The sequence below is a fragment of the Platichthys flesus genome, chromosome 2, assembly GCF_949316205.1.
Source record: "Platichthys flesus chromosome 2, fPlaFle2.1, whole genome shotgun sequence".
Classification (NCBI taxonomy): Eukaryota; Metazoa; Chordata; class Actinopteri; order Pleuronectiformes; family Pleuronectidae; genus Platichthys; species Platichthys flesus.
Genome location: NC_084946.1, coordinates 7,785,112 through 7,797,544, shown reverse-complemented (window position 1 = coordinate 7,797,544; position 12,433 = coordinate 7,785,112). Strand labels below are relative to the sequence as shown.

General features: G+C 43.4%; 1 protein-coding gene across 1 annotated transcript; it reads right to left on the bottom strand.

Annotated features, from left to right (window-relative positions):
- Positions 1-9,349: 9,349 nt before the first annotated feature.
- mafbb (v-maf avian musculoaponeurotic fibrosarcoma oncogene homolog Bb) lies at positions 9,350-11,203 on the bottom strand. Its single transcript, XM_062395934.1, has one exon. The coding sequence runs from the start codon at positions 10,951-10,953 to the stop codon at positions 9,967-9,969; it is 987 nt and encodes a 328-aa protein (XP_062251918.1). The 5' UTR covers positions 10,954-11,203; the 3' UTR covers positions 9,350-9,966.
- Positions 11,204-12,433: the final 1,230 nt, after the last annotated feature.

Here is a 12,433-nt window from a genome sequence, read left to right as displayed (position 1 = left end):
TGTCCAGCATATTCAGGGTAAACAAAGACTCGTGTTTTATATTCAAACCGAAGCAGTGGGCTCAGAGACATCTGTCTAATCTTAAGAAAATGCTAAATAAATCTCATACATTGTTTTAATTAAAGGGAATAAAGCACATACATCGTAGCTCAGCATTTGACTGTTTTACTATAAGGAGGGGTTGTATATGGCTTAAAATATATTTTGATAAAAGCTGTGATGTATATGCTGAGCGTACGGAATGTAAAATAGATTCTTAAAATGAGGGATTCTCCTCTATAATAAATCCATAGTAGATCAGATCATATTGGTAGATTTTCTTAAAAACAAAGAAGGGTTAGGAAAGAGAGAGAAGAGAAATCTAATGCAGGTGTTTAAAAGCCCTGTGTCTGTGTTTTTGGTAGAGGACGCACGCATTGTAAATTAATGAGGCTCTCTCTTAAACATACATTTAAATGGGGATGTTGCAGACGTATATTTTCTCTCTTCTCTTCCCTCTCTAGCTTCTCATTCCTCTGTCTGGCATAGGGAATTTGTCTCTGAGGGTTTATCATAACTGCCTCATATTTCCCCCCCTAGTTTGTCATTTTGCTGATCCAGACGCTTTTTCACATTTCTGTATTCTTATCATCCACCGGCAGTAAGATGATCCATTTCACTTATTTCTTAGAAGTGTGACTGTAGCCTAAGTCAATATCTACAGAATGAATTCAGGGAAAGGAGGGCTTGCTGAGGAGGGGCAGCTAGTTAGCGGTGGTGGTGGTACTGGTGGCGCAGGACACTTTTTTTATCCAGAGTCAGCAAGGGTAAAATGTCAAGCATTTCTTAGGGAAGCGGCTCCATAGGATTCCATTCTAAGCTTTAATCTTAATTGAGAGCATCGCACATTGATATTCCATAGGCCTCTTTGCCCTTCGCCTCTCAGCTACTTTCATTTAGAGGACAGCCGTGTACTGCACTAGAGCATGGGGATTGCTTTGTCAGACAGCCAAGAGGCCAAAGGCAAGGTCAACCTCTCTTTGTAATGTGGCTCACTATGGAGTGAAGGCATCACCTCTTTGATGCTGTCAGTGTTTCTGTGAAACATTTCTGAGTCTTCTTCAAGTAAAAGTGAATGAAATGTTTTACGTTCTGACCTCATATTGGCACTAAATATTGGCGGAGGACTCGTGTTTTACTTAAAATAGTTTCACAGTTTCCCCGACTTGTGGATCTGAACGCATCACTCCTTTCCTCCCTCCCACAGCTCGAGGCTAAATGGAATGATGATTTAATCCAGAGTGGAGTACAAGAGGATATTTACATATTTTGCAGTCAGAGAGAGTTCATTGAGACAGTCAAAGAGATGATTTAATTATGCTTAAGTTTATCTGAAATAATCGTTTAGCTATAAACGGGGCCTCTTCACAGAGGAGGAGATCTGCATGTCGTCCGTGTTGGAGAGCTCATACTTTAGTGTCAGGGACTGACTAGCTTGGCAGATGCAGTGATAAGGCCCATATCATCGAGTAAGGTGAGGAGACTTGGAAGGTGTGGGACAGCAATGCTCCCGCCACTCCTGTGGGAAGACTCGTCATGCCACCTTTACAAAGGTGTTGAAAACAGATGAAATGAGGTCTAATCAAACAAACACACGCAAACACATATACACACACACACACACGGACAGACAGAAACTGTTTACAGCTGGGCGCACCGCCCGTATCTGCGGGACTGAGGACCGAGCTCGCCTCTATTTCTCATGCCCCTGCTGCTGACACAGTTATTCTGTTAAGAGATAGCATCACAGATAGGTATGCATGTGCATGTCAAAGTAGCCCTGGGGGTAAGGCTGTCTGAAAACACAGAGTGACGGGATAACAAACAGCCCATGTGCCACACTTCCCTCATTAATCTCAAACATTTATGTGACACTGACTTGGGAAGCTCGAGATAACAAGTGTAAGTCTTAGCTGCAAACACAAGTGTTTCTTCTGCTGATGAAACACTGAATCAGGATTAAAGGATTAGTTCTTCAAAGATTTGTTTTACCAGGACATACTATGAATAACAGGTTCCTATGGAGGGGCTGCAGCTTCTGACAGATTTATCAGTTGATCAGGGTTTGATAAAGCTTTAGAGAAGCTGCTCCTATTTCAAAGTCCTCTGGTTGTGTGGGAAAGCCCAACTCTCCTGCTTTCCACTCCTTCTCCCAATCAACCAGAGCAGCCTTCACCAAACAACACCTCAGCTGCAAACAACAAATCAACACAGTTAGCCTCCACATCTTTCCACACAACAAAGCAGCTCAACCTCTCAGCTGGACATTGAGAAATAATCTTTAAAGACAGGGTTCACTTTATCACATGGATCAATGAAATCTATTCTAACCAGGCAGTGGTACTTTTCTCTTGCCAATAATTCGTAACCTACTTTGTAACTCATCGGGGGACATGAGAACGTTGTCCAGGCTTTTTTTCTGTTTCTTCTTTTCAAACCTTTGGTACTGCCCTTTATTCCAAAAGTTGCTGTTTGACACTATCAGCAGAGCGAAGATTACTCAATGGGTCCCAAAATAATTATTGTCATCATATTGATGCTGGCAATTTTATTAAGGGCAACTCAACAAAAAGTCACAATTTTGAATCTGTGGAAAAAGAATGAGTGAGGTCCGCACATGAGTCAAGGCTGTTCCTCTCCTTCGGGATATAAATATAGCCCCACTCACCATTACTGCTGTCACTCACAGACTTATAGTGACCTTTTGACCTGGCCTGTCCAAAGGAGACTTGAAGCTGACATACTCACTCCAAATGTTTTTCACCAGTGCAGACAACTGGAGACACATCTAGGATTTCTTCTTCTTCTTGGCTTTTATTGCTGTTAGTGTGATGGTTTGTCAAGGTATCATTTTAACTAATTCGTCTGATTTCATCTGTTCTCTAGTAGACACTGTAAAGGTACGGGAGGCAGCCGAATAGGAGGTTCTCACAGAAAGTGGACAGTTGAATGTCTTTCAACACCTGATGTGCAGGCTGAGGTCAGAGTTGGTTGAGACCACCAACTTGCGTCGTTGGACAGCTTGAAGATGTTACTTCAGCAAGCCACAGCTTGGCCATGAGTGGGCAGTGTTTTCCTTTACACACTTCACTTTCTCTTCTCCGTCACTGCACTGCTGCTTTATCTTTACAACTGTATAACCCATCTGAATGTTCTTTTGTGATCCGTTGCCTTATGACAAACTACAGCAAGCACCATCAGGTCAATCATTTCATGTATCCATTGAAATGCTTCAACATCTACCTGAGGGATTGGCACAAAATTTGGTTTTGACATTCATGGTCCCCAGAAGAAGCACTTTGGGGACTTTGGTGATCTCCTTACTTCACCTCTAGCAACACCATGAGGTTGAATGTTATGTTTTTCATTATTCATGTCAAAATTCTCATCTGTCTTATCATTTCATTATCGAATACCTGCAAAACTTACAGTTTCAGCTGTACTTTGTGCTTAGTGCTACTCAGGAGATGCTAGTAATGCTGACCTCAAATAGTGATCATGGTAAAGAGCTCAGCTTTAGACATAGTAATTCTTGTTATAATAACACTGTATCACATGAATATTTATAATGTGAAAAAGATGCATCCTCACCATACTGCAGTTCCCATAACTTAAGAGAGGATTTTAGCACTTGGAGATTGATGTTTTGGATTCATGGCCAACAAAATGTATATATTTTCTTCACTCTCATCAACAGCATTGGTTTAAACGATCAACTGTAAAAATGGTAGAGAAAACTGCACCACTCGAGTAAGTCAAAGTATCTCAATTCCCACTGGCTGGCTGGCTGCAGTATAGGTCACAAACCACACCTCATCCATGTTAGCAGATGGGATATGGACTAAAGTAAAAAGTATGAGTCCAAGTCAACATTTACTTTTTACAAAACTTAAATGTTGATGATTTTTTCCCCAAATTTGTTTATATTGTAAAATAAATGAGTTCCTTATTTTCCAGTAGGCATGACAATTACATTTCTGTTTGCAATGATCAGTCTTAAGAAGCAGTCTAATGTGACTGTGGGTAGTCTGCAACAACATTTGTCTTAAAATGAACCGTGGTTTAAATTCAGTGGGAACTCTTATCACACCCTCAGTTAACTCGGTTGTTTCCTTGTAACCTCTCATTTTATATTTTTGAGAAGTTAGGGTTTCTCTTTTTTCTGCCGTTAGATCCCAGAACAAAGTACTTCCTGTATCTTGACCACAAAAAGAGCAAACAAGTACATGGGTTCACTCTAGTATAAAAGCTTGCATCCCCTTAAATAGATCCCTTATAAGCACCGTGTCGCCCAATGACTAGCTTCTCTCCCTGACAATCCAACCGCAGCACACAGTTGGTTGTGTCTCAGTTGTTTTAGTGGAGGTTTAACATGGAGCATGAAGACAAAGATGGCCAGAGAATCAAAGAAAGGGCGTGAGAACACTGCTCTGCCAAGTCCTCAAACTGCGTCGATGGCACAGACGGTTACGGCTCCACTGAACTCGTCCGAAAAAAGAAAAAAAAAGATGGCTTTAGATTTAGCGCAGTGCTTCTGAGAAACATGAGGGAAGAGTTATGACATACGGGAGATGTTCACATGACACATTAGTGGGAGAGTGACACACCCAATTCCAAGGAGGCCTGTTAGACTTCACCAGAGCATATGACACTGCTGCCATATTCTCATGTCAGTGACACCCACAGAAACCTATGAAGAAGGGTGTTGAACAGTACACGCTCAGTGACAACAGGAGTTTCGATTTCAAAAACGGTCAACTGCCTCGTTCTACTTTTCTTACTTTTTGGGGTAATCTATATATTTACCAACAATGTAAAGAAAATGTATTTTAGTTTTGGGGCCTTAAAAAATCCACAACTTCACAAAATCTTAAAATTTAAAAACCAGCATTAAGAACATGCTTTCACCTCTTTTGTTAATCAACAGCAGCAGTAGTTGTTTATTTTCTCATTTGCAGTGTTTGTCCCATAAAACCAAAATCCTGCCAACTTTTTCTGGTTGTGAGTATATACAGGAGACACATCGTTTGGCCCCTGAAGGGTGGACCTGCTTTCCAGGTTGTTTTAAACTCACCAGGGTGCACGTGCTGTTGTCGGAGCACGAATTGACCCTTAATCAGCGAAGCTTTGTCAACAGCAACTGAGAGCAACAATCATCTGCCCTATAGATAGGCTGGTTGTGTACTGGGGTCTGGGGGCTGGGGAAAGGGAAAAGGCTGTCAAGAGGGGAAGAGCCTGAGCTAACCTCTGTGTCTCGTGTTTCTACTGTGCACTAATAGACGCCTGTCATCATTATGGACAGAAACAGAAGGGCGCCTGCCAGCTGCATGACCCCCATAAAACAGGACAGGAAATCCTAGCAGGGAATGAAAGGGAACGAGATCTCTTTTCTTCTCTTTCCTTATCCAATAATCCTTCGTCCACTCTTTGACCTGTCCCTTGTGCTGTAAAACTGCAGTATCTATTCTAGGAAGAAAAATCAAACTGTTTGCTTGTTTGGTTGCTGAAACACATGACATGATTGGCCACTTTTACATCAGCTGAACAGCTCATTTACCTTGTCGTGTATGCCTGTAAAACCCTTCTTTTCACCTCTGTCAACAGGCTCAGGCAGTTTTATATTTCTGTCACGCTGGGAAGAACCTGTATAATTATTACAAACGCTGTTTCACCCTTTGCTCTGCAACCAAAGTCCAGGGTCTGTAATGTAACAGGACTTTGTCACACTTCTCTCAGTAGTGTCCACTGAAACGTGACAAGCGCTTTATCAGAGTGCCTGCCTATCAGATCCCTGAGAGTCCATGCTGAACACAACGTCCCCAGGAAGCCAGATCCGTTATTACAGCCAATAAGATAGCAGGACAAGCTTTATTGTCTTTCTGAGGCTACACATTAATCCACGCTGTTAAATGATGTACAGGCCATCATGTGATAACTTCAGTCATTACCACTAGTACGATCATATTTATCATGGAACGTTGCAACAGGCCCCCCTGCCAGAGCTACGGAAAGAAAAAGAAATATATCAATGACCAATCACGTGATTTGTAAAAAATATCGTAAGTGCCTGTGAGTGAAAACAGCTAGAAAGTGCACATTCGCATGATTATCTGTATTTGGATACACATGTCCGCGTGGGTGTATGTGTGCAATGCCATGGAGACGTGTGTGTGCGTGTGTGTTCACTGCGTGATTCACAGTGTCACAACTGCGTGCAGAAACGACTGGACATCCTGAGCGGAAACCACAGCCGTCGAAGCTGTGTTTTTCCTGCGACATACAACCTAACGCTCTCACAAAGAGTCACTTGACTGGACCCTCATATAGGAAGTGAAAGAGGAAGCCCCTCGTCCATCCTGTCCACCATCCCAATCTCTGCTCTTCTCTTCACGTGAAGCCACTCTTATAGACGACCACATATGAGACACTTAGCTGTTGCAACACAACAGTGAAAGAACTGGTTGCGGCTGGAAACGGCTCGGTACTGAAGGTCAAATGTCTGGTCAGATGACATCTGGCTACAGAAGATGAGTGACAATCATTACAGGGAATGTGGGATTCACTGATTGATCAGCAGGGTTTGTTTGAAACAAAAGAATATTTGCTTAGCTGATCAACTGGTTCTCATTTGGCAGGCCTTTATTCTATCTAATCTCAAACAGTTTTTCTGACAGTCTGTCTGAAGCATTTCAACAAGGTACTCAGTGTTTAGTCAGCCCAGCTGGACCAAACCAATACAGTGCAGGGCAGATGGGTATGATATCACAGATGGAAGTGGTGAGTGTTTGACTGGGGCCCGCGGCTCGAGGCCTCTGCTTGTGTTCATTGGTGTCAGTGTGTGTAGACTGGCAGCCTACATTCCTCTGCCTGTCCCCACACAATGGTCACTATCTGCAGCATTCCTCTGTCTGTGTCCGCTGTCTGAGATGCAGCCAGGCCTTGGCAAGAGCCAGGACTCAGCCAAGAGATTGGCACTGTGTTCCACTGATTCATAAAGACAGGTTGGAGTGTTTAGCCGACAACCAGAAAGGGTTAGTCGCTTATTTTACTGTAAACCTTTGCTATAATTAAATCTAGGTTGAACATTTATTTTCTGTTATAAGGTGCCATTAATTAAAAAGGTATCTGCAGGAGAGATTTTAAAATAATGTCGGCGATAATGATGCTTCCTCTTTAACCTGCTTAATCATCTCATTCTGACCTTTTTTTCTGCAATCATTCCCCTTTCTCCATCTGCTAAAAAAAAATGCAAGCATGTCTTTTCTAAACCATTTTCATCGCTCTTTATCCTTCTCCAGCGATTTTGCTGTCTCTCTTGTTCTGATGCCACAGCCGTGCAGACACCTTTCCCTCCTGCTGACTCAGTAGTCAGCCTCAGGCGCTGTGGGCTTGGGGTGTTGGTAGCGGGGGAGAGGAGGAGGAGGTTGGGAGGAAGGGGAGGAGGGGGGGTGGGTGGGGGTGCGAGGCTCCCACATCAGGCCCACCAGCCTATCACATGCGAGGGAAAAGAGCTGGCTAATCGTTTCTACAATGGCACCCTGCACACTGTCACACCACAAACCGCTCGCCTCGCCAATACTCCTACTGTATTATTCTGCTGCTGCTTGGAAATCCTTATATGAATCCTGCTAGTGCGCACACGTATGAAACTGAACAAATAAATACATGCTACTAAATATACAATGTAAAATATAAATACATATAGATGCATACCTTGAACTCAGCCTAGGATCTGCAAATGTTAACTGAATGCAGTTCAGTGTAAAATTATATATAATTCTGGAGAATGCACTATGTTAATGTTTAAATTAATTATGCCATTCACAAATCGTGACATGTAAAATGATATTAACAAATGTATTCTATATCAACCTCCTTCACGGGTGAATTGCAGTTTTAAGACCACAGTTATTTCAGTAGGTTACTGATAGTTTATTTCTGAGAACATTTTTTAAATAGAGGAAACTTCAAATAAGATTGAAGCTGTGCCTTTAAATGTAGTGTTACACCACAGCCACTGATTGATGACTACTTCCCAGTAACATTAAAATAATTATTCATTGCTATAACCATCTGGTTATTTTCTGCTACATCGTAGATGCTCACGAACGCAGTCAGATCCGCCGTACACTCCAAGCGCAGCCGGCTGACCTTCAGGGATTGGGCCTGTTTTCAGAAGTAAAATGCTTTTGCACCTGTGATGACATTTTAGAGCTGCTTTCTCTCAACACAGGGGTGAGGTCAAAACGGTCATGGGTCACACTTGAAAGAGAACCTGGTTTCCAGACATAAGCGTGGTGCCTTTTACAGAGCCACCTGCCCAGCTGAAGTCTTTCAGAGAGGGGAAAGTGAAAATGTCTCCTACGACAGCAAGGAACTTGTCACAGAGGTTATAAACTCTTTTTACAACGTGGCCCCTTATCACACATTATCACAGTGGACTTGGAACTATTACGGTCATCCAAATATTATTGTAGTCCTGAACTGAGAATGATCTATGTTCAGGAAATTTGCTTGAGGATTTGAGACAAACATATCAAGTGAAAGGAGTCGTGTGGAGCTGGCAGAAGGAACGGCGAGCGGCGAGCTGTGGTTGTTGTTGCTCTCTTCCTCTGTTAATGAATGCAGAGGTGATCTGTTTGTCTGAGGAAGAGAGCAGAGAGGAAGCCTGATTTCCACTCCGTTTTATCTGTGCCCCACAGCCCCTGCCAGTCAGCCCCATGTGCTTTCACATGCCGGGGTCCCACAGGAAGCAGCACTCCATGAAGGGCAAAGGTCAGAGAAGGGGAGAAAGCCGATCGTCCTTTCTTTCACCACCAAACTGACAAATACACAGCGCTGTGATTGTTGGTGTCCTTGTGATTTTTAGCTGGCCAGTAAAAATAAACACGGAACGTGACTTTTTTAAACTAACACTCTGGATTTATTGTCATATTTCATAATATGATTTTAGAATAGATGTATAGCACAAGCAGTTTTTTGTGGGTGTAGTCCGCAGCGGCACAAATAAGTCAGTTTACCTCCTGATTTATGTTCAATATGCGCTCTATCTTTCAATGCCTCGATTCTACATGGTGTGCACAAATATAATAATGGACGGAGCTGCGTTTATAGATTTTGTCATTTCAAAACTCCTCTTCTTTACAATTTTTGGAAATAAATATTACAAATGTTGGAGTAGGTCTCATAAGTATAACAAATTACACTACCATGGTGGAAACTGCAAATAAAATGGTGCATGTGAGTCCGATGTTTTACTGTAAAGAACATTATTTTGTGGGATAGTAATTTGTCAGCAGATGAGACACAGTTTTAAAAAGTCACAATAGGTTTATTGATCCATAGTAAATGAAAAAACAGTGAATGAAAAACAATTTACATAATTGTATATCATATTTAAAAGAAAAGTCAACAAGGAACACAGTCTCTGTCCAGCAGAATCAGTTTCATAAAAATGATATGAACGTCATTTCTAGCATCAGTCGTTTTTTTGAGATGTTTTCTATTTTAGAGGAAGCTGAACACAAAATATAATTGGAGCTTCGAAAAACCAAGCAAAGCAACAAAAAGAAAAATCACCAAAACAAAATTTGAGCTGTAACCGAAGCTTAATGATTAAATTCATATATTCATAAAAGGGAATATTCTCTGATTTCAAGTATCTCCTTTCAGACAAACTGCAGACATGTCTGTGTAAAATAAAAACATCTCATACATGTCCTGCATGCATGCTTCATACTAATGTACTATTCAGACCTGGTTGCCTGGTTGTATCTATGAGGCTACAATTATTTCAGTGACAGCCTTTTTGTCCAATATGAGTTAAAACTCGATGTATCCACGGGGCTGTTTGTCAAGAAGCAGGGCAGCTGTCACCCTAAATGCCTCCCTGTGGAAAACTCTCAGTTCTGCAGGAAAGGAACCAACTCACATTAAATACTCGGGTGAGGAAGGGTTGTCACTGGTGGACCCTGTTTCGTGGTAGCAGTTGGCACCGGACAGTTTCTCACATTTCATTTTGTATGCGTCCCTCTCCCGGATCAGTCTGTTGAGTTCGTGTTTGAGCTGCTCGACCTGTGACACCAGGCTGGTCTTTTCATGCTCCAGGACGTGTTTCTGCTGGACGCGCTTGTAGCGGCAGGACTGTGCGTAACCTCTGTTTTTCAGGGTCCGGCGCTTCTGCTTCAGACGCATCACCTCGTCCTTGCCGAGGCCTCTGAGGAGCCGGTTCAGCTCCCTGACGGACATGGACACCAGCTGGTCGTCTGAGAAGTGGGAGTCGGCGTTGGATCGCCTGTCGTGGCGGCTGTGCGGCTGCTGGAGGTGATGGTGGGCACCGTAGATCTCCTGTTCGTCGGCCGAGTCGAGGTCGTCGCCCTCCAGCTCGTCTTTGAGATATGGGTCTTGGCAGAGGCTGCTGGGTATACCTTGCATGTCGGGGTGACCTGACAGTCCCGGATAGTGCTGGACAGACTCGTTCAGGTGGCCGTACCCTTCGTATTCGGCTTGGAAAGGTGGCTGATGGTGGCCGTGGGGCGCTGCCGGGTGTCCCTGCTGCGCCGTTGCGCCGATGAGGGCCTCCACTGCGTCCTCGGGTGTAAGCCCAAACGCTTGTGGGTACATTTGCTGGGGGTACCCCCCGTTGTTGGGTATCCAGAACTGCTCAGCCCCGGGGTTATTTCTCTGCTCGTTTGGATTGAGGTTTGGTGATGAGGGCACCGAGTTGCAAGGGGTGCTGCCCGGGGTAGAGGAGACAGAGTCCGGTCGCTGGAGCTGGTTGCACGGCCCGATGAAGGAGCGGTCCACCCCCTGCATCGCCTCTTTCTTGACACCGAACTTCATGAGGTCGAAATCGCTGACGAAATCCATGGGAGGTTTCTGCAGTCCCAAATGTGAATGCGCCTCGGCGGTCATATTTTTAAACGGCAGAACGGTCTCTTCACAGAGCTCCAGAAGTCCACTGCCTTTTCATGCAGTCAGCGAGGGTGCACTCACTTTGAAAAAAAAAAATGCAGTAATTCCGAACTTTGATTTCAGCTCAGAAGGAATAAAACGACATGCGAGCGTAAAAGGGCTCCACAGCCTGTCAAACTGTGCCGAGGGGAGACTCTGCAGCGCAGCCCGCTTCGCGTCAGGAGCCACAAAGTAAAAAGTCCACTGATGCTCTGGCTGCTCAGGAGGAGCGCACTTATTTCATAAAGCTGCATTTGCATGATGTCACGCCTTCCAGACTACACCTCCACGCTGCTCTCCAATGAAAACACAGCAAAGATGATGATTTGCATAAAAGCTGCTGCAAGTCGGTCTCCACGAGCTGCTCGCGAGGATCATTTGACCAAAACCTATAAATGCACAGAGGCTCACATTCTCTTCCCTGAAGTGTTTTCTCTTATATCACCGCTCCTCCGTCTTTTACATGTTAGTGTATTTATCCAGAAGTGTTTTTTCAATTTTCACAGGTCCAGTCAAATACGTGAATTGGTTATTCAAGTTATTTCAGGTTAATTCACTATAAATGTCTGGGATTTATTTGTTTGCCCCAAATCTATATGTTATTATCATTATTATTATCATCATTATTATTTGTAATATTATCATTAACTTACCTTCCACTGTAATTGTTGTTTAAACTGTCATTTGTTTTAGATGTATTCTTAAATCTGTGGTGATAAACAGGCTGCCACGACTGCGAAATTTCACGTAAACAACAAAAACCAGGCTGCAAGACAAATGATTTCACAGATACTGTATTTTAGTGCGTTCCTTCCCCAGTTCATAGGCAAATACTGACACCTTTTGGTCACCAGTCCACACTACAGCAGTCTCTGAAGCCCACACCATAGCAGAAGAAAAAAGAGGGAGAAAATTTCTTTAGCCAAGCTTATCTTTGATAAATGAACAAATTGAGCCTTCAACAGAGGTCACCAGAGGTCACCATCAGAACGTCACAGGGCCCTCTTGCTCCTTCCATGTTCCATTTTCCTTCTTTTAAATGTATCATTATTATTTTGAATGTATTTTTCTTGTAGCGCTCTGTCTTCCCTCTTTCCACAGTTCTAATGTGATGAACTCTGTAGGTCTGTAAGACAGCATACTGTGTCAAACCTATGTGGGAGAGACTTTAGACACTTGTTGCTACAATAGTTGCCCTGAGCCCCGACAGCCACAGAAGCGGCTGAAGGTTTGATCAAAGCAGCTCATCAGCACAGATCTGACAACATTAACATTTCTCACATGTTTCAGCCCCCCGATATCAGGGTCTCCTGTGTGGTTCAGGGTTGTCACCACCAGTGGTGTGTAGAGGTGACACAATTGCACCGGATCTCAAAGGGTTAAGCAGCCTTCCTGCCCTGAGGTGACCCTCTCGGGCAGTGCTTACTCCAAACATAGTGAA